We start from the raw sequence: 18,179 nt of genomic DNA, 5'->3' as shown, positions 1-18,179 counted from the left end.
ATGCATATATGTATATATATATATATATATATATACCAAATTCACTCTTTTCAAACAAGTTTTTACTCGACATTAGCTATCGTTTGCACTTTCATTTTATAACACTTCTATTTTAAGCATTTCGAAATTATCTTTAATCTTTCGTAGATAAGTAACTATCTTATTTCTTATCACTTTACATAAACAAATCTCAATACTTTGAACAGAAACCCCAAATAAAAGATAAAATTGCTATTTCAATTCTCATATGTCTTTAGATATTTTCGAACGAGGTGTACAAGATCCATTTTCTGAAGCTTGTGATAATGAAGACGTCAAAGATTTATTATCTGTCTCTACTGAAGATATAAATCCTAACGTAGTAACTGCTAATACTAGTCCAATTTCATCATCTGATTTTCATGGGGAATATCGTCCAGTTGAAGAAATACAATATCCTCAAAAAAGTTCAAGCTTTTACATGGACAATAATAATAATAATATTAATAACAAAAATAGGAATACTAGAAATGGTATCGGTTCCAGTTTAAGGAAGATTAGAACAGCTCCTCATAAATTAGGGTCATTGTCTCCTTTAATGACTCAAGAACCATTCCATAATTTACAAAAAGCTACTTGGGAAGAAGAACAAGAGAGACAAAATGAAGAATCTACTTCACCCTTATGTTTCCCATTAAGAAGAAATAGGGCCAACAGTAGTTCTTTCATCCATCATCTATCAAGACAATCAACAAATACAAACTCAAATAATAATTCAGGCATATTTGAAAGTCCTCAATTCCTTAACAAACAAACTAATAATAATACCATAAATTTTTCAAATACAACAACTCCAACTAGATGTAATTCAGTTACTTCTAAACCTTTGTCAAGACATTCATCATGTTTCGCTATACCGACACATATTTATGGTCTTGAGAAATATGTATTATCCGAATTAGATGCATTATCCACAGTTGGTTGTAACAATAGTAATAATAATAGCGGCAATAATGACAATAATAACAATAATAACAATGACTGTAACAGTTGTTTATGTGGTAGGGACTATGATGTACCTCCAACCAACTATAAATATACTGGTACCAAACTCCATGATAACGGAAACAGTAAAAACCCGGAGATGCTATCATTTATGGAAGGCTTCACATTTAATAACCCATCACCCACTTCATCATCGGGTTCCAGCATTAATCTGCCTGAACTATCGCAATCAAATGCAAATTCTATCAACACAAGCCCAAGAACAAATTTTATTCGTCCTTCGCTTCATAATAGAAGGAAATCCTCAATCAGGCTATCATTAGAAAATTCATTCCAATCGTAGCCAAAATACAACACTTTTTACACGCATCTCCTATTCTTTTCCATTTCCACGCACGTTTCCATATTCTCATCTTTTGACTATATCCTTTGACTTTACATTAATACCGATAATACACTACATAATCTGCAACCAATCAGCTAACCAACTAAGCAAAAACAAAAACAAAAACAAAAAAAAGTCATATATACTATATGTAAATGCACTTTTATAATTTAATGATGTTACGACCTTTACTTAATTTTTTTAATCTGCTCTTATCTTGTTTATATCTATAATAGTAGTTCAAAGAAGCCTCTAAGATGGCCCATCGCATCCAACTATTCCAGTTGAAAGCAGAGGCCAATGTTTACATATAATAGATGAAAGCTACTTGTGCAAACACTATATATACGCTATCAAACATTTAAAAAACTTTTATACGGTTTACCAAAAACAACATAAAATCCTTTGAAATGGCAATCTCCTCTTGGAGTAGTTGATGTGCGATTGTTTGTTGAATCGTCCTAGCGTTCCTCCTTTCCCTTGAGAAATGGTTGTTGTATGTAAGTCGCCCGACAACCAAAATACGTTTAAGATTTCGCAAAATTTTCAAACCTCTTATGCCTAAAAAAATAAGCTACATCAACATTTAATGTGAAAAGAACCCGTCAACAGAACGCCACAAAGAAAGAATTTACTACTCTTGAAATTTTTTCATAGGCTCCAATCTTCACTAGAAGAAGAAACAGTGATTTGAATTCGAAAAAAGGATGGGTACAGAAACTGTTACCAGCCACCACAAGGATCTCATCAACAATGAAGATGATGAATTATTTTACAATTCTAAAGGTGATTTAGTTACTATCGATCAAATTGCCACTGAATTAGAAGAATTAGAAGATGAATATGAAGAACAAGAACAGAGAGACAAGCTGTTACAAGATTTGGATTCTCATCATGTTGAACATGTCTCTGAACATGCATGTTCCTATTGTGGAATCGATTCACCTACTTGCGTTGTCAAATGTAATAGTTGTGATAGATGGTTTTGTAATTCTAAAAATGGTACAACAAGCTCTCATATCGTTAATCATTTGGTTTTATCTCGCCATAATGTCGTTTCTTTACATCCTGATTCAGACTTAGGTGATACAGTTTTGGAATGTTATAATTGTGGTTGTAAGAACGTATTTCTTTTAGGGTTTGTTTCCGCTAAGAGTGAAGCTGTTGTTGTATTATTATGTAGAATTCCATGCGCACAGACTAAGAATGTTAATTGGGATACTGATCAATGGCAACCATTAATTGAAGATAGGCAATTTTTATCATGGGTGGCAGAGGAACCAAGTGAAGAAGAAAAATTGAAAGCTAGGTTAATTACTCCAAGTCAAATTTCAAAATTGGAAGCTAAATGGAGATCGAATAAAGATGCTACGATTAATGATATTGATGCGCCAGAAGAACAAGAGGAAATACCTCCTTTATTATTAAGATACCAAGACGCATATGAATATCAAAGATCCTACGGTCCATTAATCAAATTGGAAGCTGATTATGATAAACAATTAAAGGAGTCCCAAGCGTTGGAACATATCTCAGTGACCTGGTCCCTTGCATTAAATAACAGACATTTAGCATCGTTTGCATTATCTACTTTCGAAACAAATGAATTAAAAGTCGCTGTGGGTGATGAAATGATCTTATGGTATTCTGGTTTACAACATCCTGATTGGGAAGGTCGCGGTTATATTGTTCGTCTACCTAATAGTTTCCAAGATACTTTCACCTTAGAATTAAAACCCAGCAAGACACCACCACCAACACACTTAACTACAGGATTTACAGCAGAATTCATTTGGAAAGGTACATCCTATGATAGAATGCAAGATTCATTGAAGAAATTCGCCGTAGATAAGAAATCCATTTCTGGTTATTTGTATTATAAAATCTTAGGTCATCAAGTGGTCGACATTACATTTGATGTCCCTATGCCAAAACAATTCTCCATCCCCCATTTTACCCAACTGAATGAATCACAATCAAAAGCTGTACAACATGTGTTACAAAGACCCTTATCATTAATTCAAGGGCCGCCAGGGACAGGGAAAACTGTCACTTCTGCTACCATTGTGTATCATCTAACCAAAATTCACAAGGATAAAGTTTTAGTTTGTGCTCCTTCTAACGTTGCAGTAGATCATTTGGCCGCAAAATTAAGAGACTTGGGATTAAAAGTTGTCAGATTGACAGCAAAGAGCCGAGAAGATGTGGAGAGTTCTGTGTCAAACTTAGCATTACATAATTTAGTCGCAAGAGGATCCAAAGGTGAATTAAGAAAATTATTAAGACTGAAAGAAGAAGTCGGCGAATTATCAGCAAGTGATACGAAAAGATTTGTTAAATTAGTTAGGAAAACTGAATCTGAGATTTTGGCTAAAGCTGACGTCGTTTGTTGTACTTGTGTTGGGGCAGGTGACAAAAGGTTAGATACCAAATTTAGAACCGTTCTTATCGATGAAAGTACTCAGGCCACTGAACCAGAATGTTTGATTCCTATTGTGAAAGGTGCAAAACAAGTTATCTTGGTTGGTGATCATAAACAATTGGGTCCTGTTATATTAGAAAGGAAAGCTGGTGATGCTGGTTTGAAGCAATCTTTGTTTGAACGATTAATATCATTAGGTCATATTCCCTTTAGGTTAGAAATTCAATATCGTATGAATCCATATTTAAGTGAATTCCCAAGTAACATGTTTTATGAAGGTTCATTACAAAACGGTGTCACTATTGAACAAAGAACTGTATCGGATAGTACATTCCCATGGCCTATTCATGGCGTTCCAATGATGTTTTGGGCAAATTATGGTAGAGAAGAACTATCGTCCAATGGTACTTCATATTTAAATAGAATCGAAGCAATGAATTGTGAACGTATTATAACAAAACTTTTCAAAGATGGCGTCAAACCAGAACAAATTGGTGTTATTACACCATATGAGGGACAAAGAGCGTATATCTTACAATATATGCAAATGAATGGTGCTATGGATAAAGATTTATATGTTAAAGTTGAAGTCGCATCAGTCGATGCATTCCAGGGTCGTGAAAAGGATTATATTATCTTATCATGTGTTCGTGCTAATGATCAACAAGCAATCGGGTTTTTACGTGATCCACGTCGTTTGAATGTTGGTTTAACTCGTGCTAAATATGGGCTTGTTATCTTAGGGAATCCAATGTCACTATCGAGGAATCTTCTATGGAATCATTTATTAATTCATTTTAGAGAAAAAGGTTGTCTTGTAGAAGGTACTTTAGATAATTTACAATTATGTACAGTTCAATTATCAAGACCGCAACCTAAGAAGCGTCAAAATGTCGATGCTAATGGTTTTCAATACAATGTCGGTACAGATATGATGGGTCTTCCAAATGTACAAGATTTTGATACCCAAAGTTTGATGTCATTCGGCGCTGCTGGTGCCACAAATTTCAACAATAATGGTGGTGATTTCTCAAACTACTTAAATAATGATTATTGGAATTTTGATAACTTCAACCCATCAGTTTATGAAAATGCGAATAATTCGGTGAATAAATACAATAATACATCTGAAAATAATATTTACAGTAAAGATGGACAACCATTAGATTCTAATTATGCTGCCGAATTAGAACGTAATCAGCAAATGAACACTAATCATGATGTCACTAAGGATTTGAACAAAAATTTTGGCTCATTGAATATTTAACCTGAATTTGGGAGATGTGCTCAAAGGGTAATTGGTAGAATCTTCCAGTAAGATATAACTTCAATAACATGATCAAAGCCGGCGTTTATGAGCTAGTATGCGTTATTATTATCGATACTGATGACGTTCATCATCAATACCTGTCAAAAATAAAACTGTACTTCGACCTTTTCAGTCGTCACTCACTGTGAAGTTAATTCCTCAAGAATTCTTTACCGGCAAATCGTGGGGAAAATTTCCGAATATGGGCTTCCAGAAATGTACGGATGTACCACGAATTCAATTGAAACCTGAAAAATTGTCCAAATATATAATAATACTTACGTATAGGTTTATGACGTTAAGGAATTGAATCTTTAATCACCTCGAGGATTTATATATATCATATGTAAACATATTAACACATAGTTTTCCTTGCAAATTAGTTTAAGAGAATACTTCAGAAAACCAAAAAAAAAAACCTTTTTTTTCTCTTCTGAAAACCTTATTATAATGAGCTCCAAATTATTTAGACTTGATGCTGGTTATCAACAATACGCCTGGGGTAAGATTGGTTCATCTTCCGCTGTAGCCCAGTTTGCTCATCACTCTGATCCATCAGTAAAGATTGAAGAAGACAAACCATATGCCGAATTGTGGATGGGTACTCATAAGAATGTTCCATCATACAATCATGACACTAAGAAAGCATTAAGGGAAATCATTACTGAAAACCCTGAATCCATGTTAGGTAATGGTATCATTAAGAAATTCCAAGCTAAGGATGAATTACCATTCCTATTTAAAGTTTTATCCATTGAAAAAGTCCTATCTATTCAAGCTCATCCAGATAAGGCTTTGGGTAAGATCTTGCGTGCACAAGATCCAGAACATTATCCAGATGACAATCATAAACCGGAAATGGCTATCGCTGTTACTGATTTTGAAGGGTTCTGTGGGTTCAAACCATTAGATGAAATTGTCGATGAATTGAAACGTATTCCAGAATTGAAAAACCTTGTTGGTGAAGAAGTCTCTAGACAATTCATTGAAGGTGTGAAACCAAATGCTGTTCCAGGTAGTGAAGAAGATGCTGATAATAAGAAATTGTTACAAGCTGTTTTCGGTAAAGTTATGAACGCTTCTGATGATGACGTGGTCGAAAATGCCCGTTCTTTGATTAAGAGAGCTCACGAAAACCCATCTGATTTACAAATAAAAGATTTACCAGATCTATTGATCAGATTAAATAAGCAATTCCCGGATGATATTGGTTTATTCTGTGGTGGTTTGTTACTGAACCATTGCCGTTTGAAGGCTGGGGAAGCTATTTTTTTGAGAGCCAAGGATCCTCATGCTTATATTAGTGGTGATATTATGGAATGTATGGCTGCGTCTGATAATGTTGTTAGAGCAGGTTTCACACCAAAATTCAAAGATGTTAAGAATTTAGTTGAAATGTTAACTTATACATATGATTCAGTTGATGGACAAAAGATGAAAGCAGAAAGTTTCGATAGAGCTTCTGGTGCTGGTGAATCTATTGTTTACAATCCACCAATTGAAGAATTTGCTGTTATGGAAACTACTTTCAAGAATGCTATTGGTAAGAGACAATTCAAGGGTTTGAACGGTCCAAGTATTTTGATAACCACCAAAGGTAATGGCTACATTTCTACTGATGGTGTTAGATTAAAGGCTGAACCAGGTTTCGTCTTTTTCATTGCTCCAGAAACTGAAGTTGAATTAGAAGCTGAAGACAAGGATTTTACCACTTATAGGGCCTTTGTTGAACCAAACTAATATATTTATGAACGCATCTAGTTGTATGAAGTTTTTTTATAGATCATATATCCCTTTTTTATTAATAAGATTTTAATATACTTTACATTCTTTGTTTTTGATATTATAAAACGATGATAAAAATCATTCGATATTGTGTCTCTTCTTCCATTTAGTTAATCTCCTCTTTAGATCGCTTTGAGATTGTTGATATATATTTAGTTTCTTGTCGAAGAACATTTTCCTGTAGTCATCCCCATGCTTATCATATAATCTTTCCAACCATTCCTCTTCTCTTGAACTTTGAATTCTGTCCTTCTTAACCGTAGGTCTATTAGCAAAAGCTTCTAATTCTCTCACCACTTCAGTCTTTGAAGCCTCAGCATTATTTTGATTTTTCAATTCTTCGATGTCTTGGTCAATATCGAATTTTTTCATTTTACCATACACTACTTTAATAACATTACCATCTTCATCACGCTGTATTCTCGCTTCACCTTCTGGGATTTTGTTTTCATCGAATTCATCTTTAGAGTTACTTTCATCCTCCCTTTCATCCTCACTTTCATTTTCGCTGTAATCGTCATCATCGGCGTATGGGGATGGGATAGTTGGCTTCTTTCTAATAACTTTACTCAAATCAGCTTCTTGACCACCAGCCGGAGTTTGCAATTTAGCTCGAAGTCCTAATTTTTTATAATTTTGAGACAATGTCAAAGAATAATCCCAATTTTTTTCAATGATTGGATTCGATCTAATATTAATTTTTCTTTGTTTATCTTTAACTCTTCTGGTCGCCTTACCGACTGATGATCTATTCATCTTTCTTCTTCTTACGGATACCATTTTATTAATGCGATACGATTATTAGAGGACGAGGCTGTTTATGTAGCGGCAAAGTGCACTGTATAGTTTTGATTGAAAAGGGTAACAATGAACGTTTTATTAAAAAGCCAGTAGCCTATATGATACCTCTTCTATCGTTATTTGTGTCTTCCTTTTCAATAAAGAAAGTGAAAATTTAATCGATGAGATGAGCTTTTCCTTTCTTCAAATTTTCCAAAATTTCCAAAAAAATTGATGGTGCCGGGTAATACCTAAATGAGACGTTTCTTCGTCGAAGGCAAAATAATATGTATGATACAATGGCAACAGCAACAGTATTTAACCTATGATCACCAATAATCCTGTGGTATAGATGACCAGTCGCTAGAAACTTACTGAAAACTCCTTCCACTACTATTGCATGTATATTATATCTATTATACGATATGGGTGACTCCGAATTTCCCGTAAAATTAGGACAAATTCCAATCTCAAGAAGATTGAGTCAAGAAGAACGGAACGCGGAACAGCTCGATGCTGATTCACGTTCCATTTTCGTCAATAATATCAGTATAGACATGACTCCTGAACAAATTGAATCGCATTTCAAAGAATTTGGGAACCATATTGTCAGGATTACTTTGTTTACTGATAGACATTCAAAAGGTTGTGCCTATATTGAATTTGATAATGTTGAAGTGCGAGAGTTGGCTTTGAATTCGAATGGGACTCCTTTTAATGGGTCTGTCATTGGAGTGTTCAGAAAAAGAACAAATTTGCCTAAGTTTAAAAGAAAGCATGATATAAATAATATTAAGACACCAGTAACATAGTGTTTCTCCATTTTGCTGATTCTCATTTACAGTATAGTTAGGAGCAGATCTGTTTGTATTTAGTACCATCTGAGAGTTTGTCTTTTTGTTAATCATTAAGAGGAACTAACTTTAATAGAAATTGGACCTATTATTCAGTGTTGGTTATTGGATGGCTTATTTATGATAACGGTGGTTAAGTATATCCGTTGATAGCAGAGTGAACAGGAGCGAATCCTACTTCGTATTATAATACAATTCTACGATTAGAATATCCCAGGTATAATGTTTGTTTCATACGACCATAATAATCTATTCACTAAATGTATGGCAGGATCACTCTGACCATCCACAGCTGTGTGAACACTACTGAACATAAATCACTTCATACCTTACCAATTCATCAATTCTCGATAAGAAGTGTTGATAACTCTAACCTCCAATCTAGTCATCTTAAGTTTGAAAGTGGAATTGGACGTCGCTTCATTGGGTCTTTCACCTTCAACAGCATCTGTATACAATTGAAACATAGCTGCAAGGATTAGACGGTTACCTGAGTTACAGTCGTAGGACGAAAGAGAAAAAGAATCATAATCTTCATATGGATTCTCTACCTTTGTCAAGGTAACTTCAGATCTTAACGATGCTAAGGGAGCTGTACAGGGAAGATATCCCAGTTCAGAGAATGAAACTTTGCTTCTAAGAAGGTTTAAATAGTTGGAAACTTTGTCCATCACTTGCCAGTTGATGTGGTTACAGGAACCCTTCAAGCTAGATGATGCTTCTTAAACGCGTAGCATGACCATCTGAAATGGTCGTGTAGAGTGGTTCTTGCGCAAAGAGTGAATCAAGAGCCTCTTGAAAAGCCAGACCGTTCCAAGGTTTGAATTAGCTTACTGAGCTGTTGCAAGGGAATGTATGGCACATTCTCAATAAAGATGTCGCTACCTTCGGGTATCTGCATATTGATTGGTAGTCCGGACTTGGTCACAACCATACCTAAGCATGAAAAGTACGGGTCATATGATACTGGATATTTCCTAGTAGCCATATGATCTAAGAATTCTATGATCTCATACGCTTTTTCTTGTACATTATCAATACCGAAATTGATAACTACTAGTACAGAATTGAAGTTATTGAAAATGGTATGTAGCGGAATGACAGTAGTATCCCAGAATTCCTATGAAATAATATACTGATGAAAACCGTGATAACGTAATACAGACGGAATAGTGAATAAGTCACAAACAACATCAGCAATACATTCGACCAAAGAATAAAACCTTCTGTTTGAAAACCTTTCAACAACTACTATAACCATATCTTATTTCGGAAATGATCCATATACTACATATTAAGAAGTATATAGACTAAATATATGTGCTATAAAAGGATAACAGAAAAATAGTTATACGTTCTACGAATATCTATATTTTATACAATTTAGTGGTTCCTTATATATAGAAAAAACGTCTCTTCAAGAGAAGGAATATATGGCCCCTGGATTGCATATACCAAGAAAGATGGTACTGTATTCTGAATCTTTTGCTATTATATATGTGTCGTATAGTAGTTCTAATTAATGTAAAACAATACGTTTACATCAGTATATTAGAGCGTTGTCTTGTACTTGCAAAGAAAAGAGCATGCGCAGTGAAAATTAGTGTGATCTTTAAAGAGCTATAAACTCGTTGAAAACTTTCTTGAGAAGGTAAAGAGAACTAACAAATGACAGAAGAATAAATAAATGCGGAATGACAATAATGGATGCGAAAGATGTGGATGAATTGCAATTGGACAGATATTTTGATGAGCTCTGCTATGCATGTAGAACAGGAGATGTTGAAAATGCAGATCGGTTAATTTCCACAGGTGTCAAGATTAATGCTGTTGATAGATTTGATAATTCACCATTATTCCTTGCAAGTTTATGTGGTCATGAAAATGTGGTGAAATTATTGTTAGAACGAGGTGCCATTTGTGATCGAGATAGATATGAAGGTGCTCGTTGTATTTATGGTGCATTGACTGATTCAATTAGAGATATTTTGTTAGCTTTCGATGTATCAAAAGCTGTCGACGTAAATCAACCATTTGGTACACACATTTCTTCTTTATTGAAGGATATTGATATAGATCAAGATGGTTTACTTAAATTGACCCATGATGTGATTTTCCAGTTCACGAACAGTTATAATAAGGATCTTACATATATCAGTGCCAATAAATTTTTATTGGTGGCAAGAAGTAGTTTCATGGAGAAACAATTGAACGGAACGGATTGCGAAGATGATAACAACGAAAATAATGGCATCATTACTTTACCTGAAACGATAAACCAAGCGTGCTTTGAAATAATATTGAAATTTATATATTTAATTCCGGTCTTACATGAAATCAATCCAAATAATTTCAATGATTTAATTAAGTTATCCAACTTGTTTCATATAGAATTACTACCGGAGTTTTTAATGAAAGTCCAACATATGACTGATCCAACTGAAAAATCTACCTTAATGACTGAATATCAATATGAGTTTACCAAGATAGCTCGAAGACAACTTGATTTATTTGTTGAAAATAGGATTTTACGAAACTATCTTGTTGAGGACGATCTGTCTGAAAAATTACCTAAGTTGAAGAGAAGAAGAAATTCAACCTATTCAGATGTTTTAGTTCGAGCGAGTCGGGCAATTATAAATGAAGGAGAGGAACAAAATGAGGAAACTCGTTTTTATCCTTGTCATTTGGCCATGTTATTTCGAGCGGATTATTTCAAATTAATGTTTTTGACGCCTTTCCAAGAGCGAACAGGATATGAAATGAATAAAACGAGAAAGACTAGTAACAATACTTATGGATTTGAATCATTACCTATAATCTCTTTCCCCAAGGTGTGTAAATTTGAAGTAATTGAAATAATAATACGATACTTGTATTATGATAATACTACAATTCCATGGGAATTTGCTATTGACATACTATTGATGGCAGATTATTTACTCAGTGATAGATTAAAAACGATGGCTGCCACATCAATTATTCAATCTGGAGAAGAATTTTTAAGCCATTACTCAATATTTGAAGTCTTGTATATTGGTTGGGAGACAAGAGTGGAAAAATTAGAACAATACACGGCAAAGGTGATTGCTCAAAATATTGAGCAATATTGCAACGACGATAAGAACCGCTTGCAATTAAAAGATGCCATCAAGAAGAGTTCAGAACGTATTTCAGAACGTCAAGAAATTGATACAATTGAATTGGTGGATGATATAAAATACTACCTTCTTGAAAAATATGGGCTGGAAGCCGATGATGTGGAAATATTTATGGAAGAGAACGATCCCGGATTGTTGGAAGCGTCTGGTGTCCTAGCATACCAAACCGATTTGGACCTATTTAATGAACTATTAAAAGGACTAGAAATTGATGTCTAAGATTAGCCTTCTCCTGTCTGGAATAGCATACGTTTTCCTCAATATCGTCATCATCTACATGTTCATTATGTTGACTATCGCCACCTCGAGAGATTTTGCACTTAAATGATTCAAGATAAGAACGTGCTTGAATCAGAATCTTGAGGCAGTGTGTAGGTGGTTCTTCATCATGTATTTGAAGGTTTCTTTAAGAATATTGAGCCAGTATTACTGATCACCGGTCTCCACACCATTGAATAAATAGAAACAATTACATTTAAGGATTTAGGTAGGGACATCCGATTCTGGGTACTATACTTGCCACTATGAACAGTACATTATAGAAGCTGGTATCATTTACATATGTAGTAGTCGTATCGACTTCAGCAAGCTCTCATGTAGTTTGTATATAATATATTACGTATAGAGATGACTATCCCATTGTATAGGACTACCAAAATTGAGGCTCCCCTAATTTTACATGCCTACTACCTTCGCATTTCTCCAACAATAATATACGTCATTTCCTTATCGGAGTATCCTGTTTGGCTGATTGATTTATTGAGTCGATTGCACAAACTTAGTTGTGTACCCCGGTACCGGCGCAGGATGACTATCACTTACTCTCTTTTCTTTTCTTTTCTTTCACAGAGGAAATAAACGGCTTATTAATACAAAATAAATTCACTTAATCCTATCTGACGTAGTTAGCCTCTTTGTTCCGACTGGGTTAAGGGAATTCACCTTGCCGACATGCTCCGACACCCACACCCCACAGCCAAGAGAGCCGTATCGAAGCCATTGACCAATGAAAATGGATTGCCTTATCTGTCGTAGCCGTTGAGGGAATCCAAAAAGAAGAAACGAAGATAACGAACGCGTTTTCTTCGAATGAAAATGGAAAACGTCAAAAAAATCTCAATCTGAAATTTCAAACGGGCCGCCGAAACTTTCTTAATTTCCTCACTATACTCTTCTGTTGGTGCCCTGCGAAACCTTCTCAGCAAGTTTTAAATGGACAGGCCAAAGTCAGCAATAATACGTACGTACGTCCGTAGTAGCGTTCGAGAATAAGAAATGAGAAGAAGAAAGTGCAACACGAAACATAGGCCAAAAAAGTACTGTATATCATTTTTTCTTTGCTGGAAAATTGTATATATAAATAATACAAATTTAACTATTTTTGAAGATACTTCTTCCCTTTTTTTTTTCATATCTTTAGTTTATCTCTCAAAAGTTATCTATGCTTAACAGAACCAACAAAAGTAATATATATACGAATAAAAATATGTCCTCAGTTTCAACCCCAGAACCAGAATTTCAACAAGCTTACAACGAAATCGTCCTAGCATTAAAGGACTCCAGCTTGTTTGAAAAACATCCAAAATACGAAAAAGTTCTACCAATCGTCTCTGTCCCAGAAAGAATCATCCAATTCAGAGTCACATGGGAAAATGACCAAGGTGTTCAAGAAGTTGCTCAAGGTTACAGAGTCCAATATAATTCCGCCAAGGGTCCATACAAAGGTGGGTTAAGATTCCATCCAAGTGTCAATTTATCCATTTTGAAATTCTTAGGTTTTGAACAAATCTTCAAGAATGCTCTAACTGGGTTAGATATGGGTGGTGCTAAAGGTGGTCTATGTGTTGATTTGAAAGGTAGATCTGATAATGAAATTAGAAGAATTTGTTACGCTTTCATGAGAGAATTAAGTAGACATATTGGTCAAGATACTGATGTCCCAGCTGGTGATATTGGTGTTGGTGGTCGTGAAATTGGTTACTTATTCGGTGCTTACAGATCTTATAAGAACTCTTGGGAAGGTGTTTTAACCGGTAAGGGTTTGAATTGGGGTGGTTCTTTGATTAGACCTGAAGCTACTGGTTTCGGTGTTGTTTACTTCACTCAAGCTATGATTGATTACGCTACCAAGGGTAAAGAATCATTTGTTGGTAAGAGAGTTGCCATCTCTGGTGCTGGTAACGTTGCTCAATTTGCTGCTTTGAAAGTTATTGAATTAGGTGGTACTGTTGTCTCTTTATCTGATTCTAAAGGTTGTATTATTTCTGAAACTGGTATTACTACTGAACAAGTTGCTGCTATTGCTGAAGCCAAGATTAAGTTCCAATCTTTGGAACAAATTGTTGGTGATTACTCTGCCTTTACTGAAAACAAAGTTAAATATGTTGCTGGTGCTCGTCCATGGACTATTGCCGGTAAAGTTGACATTGCCTTACCATGTGCTACTCAAAATGAAGTTTCAGGTGATGAAGCTAAGGGTTTAGTTGCTGCTGGTGTCAAATTTGTTGCTGAAGGTTCCAATATGGGTTGTACTCCAGAAGCCATTGAAGTCTTTGAAATTGCTCGTTCTACTGCTAAATCTGTTGAAGAAAATGTTTGGTACGTCGGTGGTAAGAGTTCTAACTTGGGTGGTGTTGGTGTTTCCGGTTTAGAAATGGCTCAAAACTCTCAAAGAGTTAGATGGACCAGAGAAAAGGTTGACTCTGAATTGAAGAAGATGATGTTGAACTGTTTCAACGATGTTGTGAAAGCTGCCAAAGAATACGCTGTCGAATCTAATGAAAATTCTTTACCATCTCTATTCAAGGGTGGTAACATTGCTTCCTTCATCAAGGTTGCTGACGCTATGTTCGACCAAGGTGATGTCTTTTAAATGACGACACCAACGAACAAAAAAACAACCATAATATATTAAAAAAACCCAATCTTTAAGTTTCACTTCTCTAATAATAACATTACGAACAATGTACTATAGTCGCAGACAAATTATAACATTATAATATAATAAGTATATAGTCTACATAAATGATAAATGATAATAAAAAAACATGCATAATATAATTCAAGAAATTGTAATATAACCAATAATAGAATAATGTAAACGTGTAGGTTCCACGGAATGGGCGTGTGGCGCTCTCAAGATGTAAGTGGTCATCCCAAACCTCGAACGATAATACTGGAAATTCTCATCCATGTTTCTTCATATTCAAAACTAGAGTTGTCCGTAAGTACCCTGATGTTTTCACAAAGGGAAGAAAGGTTTTAACTATATCACTATGTCGTACAAAGAAACTTGCACCGTTGAAAGACTGATTAGATAATATGACGTTAAATTGGTAAAACAATGATCATTGAAACTACAAGAACAGGGAAAACGAGATATGTACAATATTAACTAATCATTCAACCCCCCGGCGTTATGAGAAAATGACGTGATATGAGTTTTGTAACTAAATGACCGCATGGTAAATGTAGGTCAATTCTAGTTTGCCCATGACATGAAATTCTACTACTTCAAACAGCAATTTCGCATTCCGGTCGTACATTGTATAGTGGACAGAGACAGCAAACATGGCATAAGAAAGAAAATAGGGGCGACCACAACGTTTCTATAAGATTTGTACATACTAAATGTCCTAAGTGGAGAATAATTTCCACCAGTGTATGATGATTGTATCTTGGCAAAGAGACTCAACTAGCACAATTACGTATATGTATCTACTGAGAACGAATGAAAGCGAAAAGAGAGAGGAGGGATCCGTGGGATCCAATATCAAGGGAACTACCTCGAACCGAGGGGTTCCACGGCATATGTGCGGTACGTAAGCAAAGTTTCTATGTGTTTCTCGAGATCAATACGTAATGTTCCGAATGAAAAGTAGTGCAAATAAAGGATCCACGGCTGAACATTGTTAGGACCCTCATTTTTATTGTAGAAGCCCTTGCGCTGGTTCCCTTGGCTGGTGTTGAAGAGCGGGGTGGTTTGTTGTGCGCCGCTGTACAAGGGTTTCTGAACGCCAACCTGTTTCAAAAACAACGGACAATGAAAACCAACCTTTACGTAACGTGTCTCCCCCCTCCTCTTACGTACGTGGCAAACCGAAGTAATTTCCCCTGAAAGGGACACCCGTGCCCCCCGAGACTGGGAGGGTCCGCGGGAAAACTATCACGAACAAACAGGGCGCTAGCACCATCCCGCACTAACTCTCCTCTCTCCACAGAGCTGCAATAAGTAACTCTTCCATACTCTCCCCAGACGTAAAAAAGTAGAGTACGTAGAGTCTTGCTACGATAATAATAATACCATTGCCATGCTAATACGTATACAAGGTTTTTTACACCACTTTTTAATGTCTATAAGCCACCATATGCCCGGTACACTATAATGAAACAAAGAGACATGTCTGTGGATGTAATATTCAATCTTCAAAAACTCTTTTTACTAATCCCAACTTCAATATAAATATATCATGAATTTCATTAAGAAGAATCTTTCTCTAACCATTCTTTCCATTAATAATAATCATATTCTAATCTTCATACAAGAACCCATACAAAACAAAACAAACAAATTTACTTAACAACAAGCAAACAAACAAACAAGCAAACAAACAAACAAATCATATTAAATGAGAGCATTAGCGTACTTCGGAAAAAATGATATTAAATTCACAAACGATCTACCAGAACCAAAGATAACAGCACCAGACGAACTAATAATCGACATCTCATGGTGTGGTATCTGTGGTACAGATCTACATGAATTCCAAGATGGACCCATCTTCTTCCCAGAAAATGGTTGTTGTCATGAAATTTCAGGTGAAGGTTTACCACAAGCAATGGGTCATGAAATAGCGGGTATAGTCTCAGAAATCGGTCCCAAGGTAAAAAAATTCCAAGTAGGTGATCGTGTCGTTGTGGAACCAACTGGTACATGTAAAGATAGATATCGTTGGCCAGATGCCCCCAATGCAAATCAAGAGGAATGTGCAGCTTGTAAAAAAGGCCTTTATAATATTTGTTCCAATCTGGGGTTAGTAGGTTGTGGTGTACAAAGTGGTGGCTTCGCGGAAAGAATGGTTATGAATGAGGCAAAATGTTATAAGATCCCAGAACATTTAACTATGGATGTTGCAGCTTTGATTCAACCGATTGCTGTTTCATGGCATGCGGTTAGAGTTTCTAAATTTAAACCTGGTTCTTCAGTATTGATTATTGGTGGTGGACCAATTGGATTAGGTACGATTTTAGCTTTGAATGGTCATGGTGTCACTGAAGTGGTGGTATCTGAACCAGCTAAGATTAGAAGGGATCTTGCTGAAAAAATGGGCGCTGTAGTCTATGATCCTATGACTAGAGATCATGATGAATCTATTAAATATTTAAGATCTATTGCTCCAGGTGGTGATGGTTTCGATTACACTTTTGATTGTTCTGGTAATCCAGCTACTTTAAAAGCTGCTATTGAATGTCTGACATTTAGAGGTACTGCAGTTAACGTTGCCATTTGGGGTAAAAACCCTGTTAGTTTCTTACCAATGGATCTAACTCATCAAGAAAAAAGTTATACAGGTTCCATGTGTTACACTTATCATGATTTTGAAGCTGTTATTAAAGCCTTTGAAGAAAGAAGAATTGATGAGGAAAAGGCAAAACATATGATAACAGGTCGTGTTCCAATTGAAAATGGGGTTAAAGATGCTATCTTGAGATTAATAACGCATAAAGAACAAACCATTAAAATTATTTTAACTCCAAATAATAATAACGAATTAGGCGATGAGCCCGAACAAAAAAAAAAAAGTCAATTAATAAAATCTAAGTTGTAACAGACACAATCCCCGCATCAAAAACTTTATTTTTTCTTTACCCATCAAACATAGCTACGAATTTGGAAATATTATTATTGATTAATGGTTCAACGGAGAAACAAAGTTGCCAAATCACTCATATATAACAATTCAAGAGAACATTTCATTAAAGCATATTCCACGTCATTAAATATAGTCAGCATAGTCATGTCATTGCATTGTTATTACATATTTACATTATTATATTATATTTTTTTATTCATGCATGTATGTATATTAATTCCGATAACATTACAACAAATCATTAGAGTTTCTCAGAATATTAATAATAATCATTAAATATTCTTAAGATATAATTGTAATATCCTTGTATGTAAGCAGTTAGAATACCCGAATACATCTACGTAGCTAAGTTCACGAATATCTTCCGTTGTGTGACAGTCCTCGCCAATTTCACCCCCACTTTTTTTTCTTTGATCGTTGAAGAAGAAAGTTGTCATTGTTATTGATTGACTTTTCCTCTGGCGAAAAACACGGGGCAACAGTACTCCATGCGGCAATTTACTAGACGACACTGCGACAGAACCATTCCTTGTAATCAATTAATTAAACAATGACTGGAAACATACCATGAATGCTTCAGTTCAAGAATATATAAAAGGTATTGACATATCAATTCAATTTGATAA

The 18,179-nt window shown here is 35.2% G+C and overlaps 8 protein-coding genes across 8 annotated transcripts; 7 read left to right on the top strand and 1 right to left on the bottom strand.

Moving 5' to 3' along the window:
- Positions 1-247: 247 nt before the first annotated feature.
- Positions 248-1,327, top strand: ISF1 (Isf1p; the record flags this gene model as incomplete). Its single annotated transcript, XM_003671582.1, has 1 exon — positions 248-1,327. The coding sequence occupies one exon, from the start codon at positions 248-250 to the stop codon at positions 1,325-1,327; it is 1,080 nt and encodes a 359-aa protein (XP_003671630.1).
- A 749-nt stretch (positions 1,328-2,076) lies between these two features.
- On the top strand, positions 2,077-5,058 carry NAM7 (ATP-dependent RNA helicase NAM7; the record flags this gene model as incomplete). The annotated part of the gene is made up of 1 exon (XM_003671581.1): positions 2,077-5,058. One exon carries the CDS (start codon positions 2,077-2,079, stop codon positions 5,056-5,058), a length of 2,982 nt encoding a protein of 993 aa, XP_003671629.1.
- Positions 5,059-5,550: 492 nt separating this feature from the next.
- PMI40 (mannose-6-phosphate isomerase PMI40) lies at positions 5,551-6,840 on the top strand (the record flags this gene model as incomplete). Its single annotated transcript, XM_003671580.1, has 1 exon — positions 5,551-6,840. One exon carries the CDS (start codon positions 5,551-5,553, stop codon positions 6,838-6,840), a length of 1,290 nt encoding a protein of 429 aa, XP_003671628.1.
- A 123-nt stretch (positions 6,841-6,963) lies between these two features.
- NOP16 (Nop16p) lies at positions 6,964-7,665 on the bottom strand (the record flags this gene model as incomplete). The annotated part of the gene is made up of 1 exon (XM_003671579.1): positions 6,964-7,665. One exon carries the CDS (start codon positions 7,663-7,665, stop codon positions 6,964-6,966), a length of 702 nt encoding a protein of 233 aa, XP_003671627.1.
- Positions 7,666-8,090: 425 nt separating this feature from the next.
- On the top strand, positions 8,091-8,477 carry SGN1 (Sgn1p; the record flags this gene model as incomplete). The annotated part of the gene is made up of 1 exon (XM_003671578.1): positions 8,091-8,477. One exon carries the CDS (start codon positions 8,091-8,093, stop codon positions 8,475-8,477), a length of 387 nt encoding a protein of 128 aa, XP_003671626.1.
- A 1,736-nt stretch (positions 8,478-10,213) lies between these two features.
- On the top strand, positions 10,214-11,899 carry NDAI0H02080 (uncharacterized protein; the record flags this gene model as incomplete). The annotated part of the gene is made up of 1 exon (XM_003671577.1): positions 10,214-11,899. The coding sequence occupies one exon, from the start codon at positions 10,214-10,216 to the stop codon at positions 11,897-11,899; it is 1,686 nt and encodes a 561-aa protein (XP_003671625.1).
- Positions 11,900-13,121: 1,222 nt separating this feature from the next.
- On the top strand, positions 13,122-14,552 carry GDH3 (glutamate dehydrogenase (NADP(+)) GDH3; the record flags this gene model as incomplete). The annotated part of the gene is made up of 1 exon (XM_003671576.1): positions 13,122-14,552. One exon carries the CDS (start codon positions 13,122-13,124, stop codon positions 14,550-14,552), a length of 1,431 nt encoding a protein of 476 aa, XP_003671624.1.
- A 1,756-nt stretch (positions 14,553-16,308) lies between these two features.
- Positions 16,309-17,508, top strand: BDH2 (putative dehydrogenase BDH2; the record flags this gene model as incomplete). Its single annotated transcript, XM_003671575.1, has 1 exon — positions 16,309-17,508. The coding sequence occupies one exon, from the start codon at positions 16,309-16,311 to the stop codon at positions 17,506-17,508; it is 1,200 nt and encodes a 399-aa protein (XP_003671623.1).
- Positions 17,509-18,179: the final 671 nt, after the last annotated feature.

The sequence above is a fragment of the Naumovozyma dairenensis genome, chromosome 8 (assembly GCF_000227115.2).
Source record: "Naumovozyma dairenensis CBS 421 chromosome 8, complete genome".
Classification (NCBI taxonomy): Eukaryota; Fungi; Ascomycota; class Saccharomycetes; order Saccharomycetales; family Saccharomycetaceae; genus Naumovozyma; species Naumovozyma dairenensis.
This window is presented reverse-complemented; position numbering and strand designations above follow the sequence as displayed.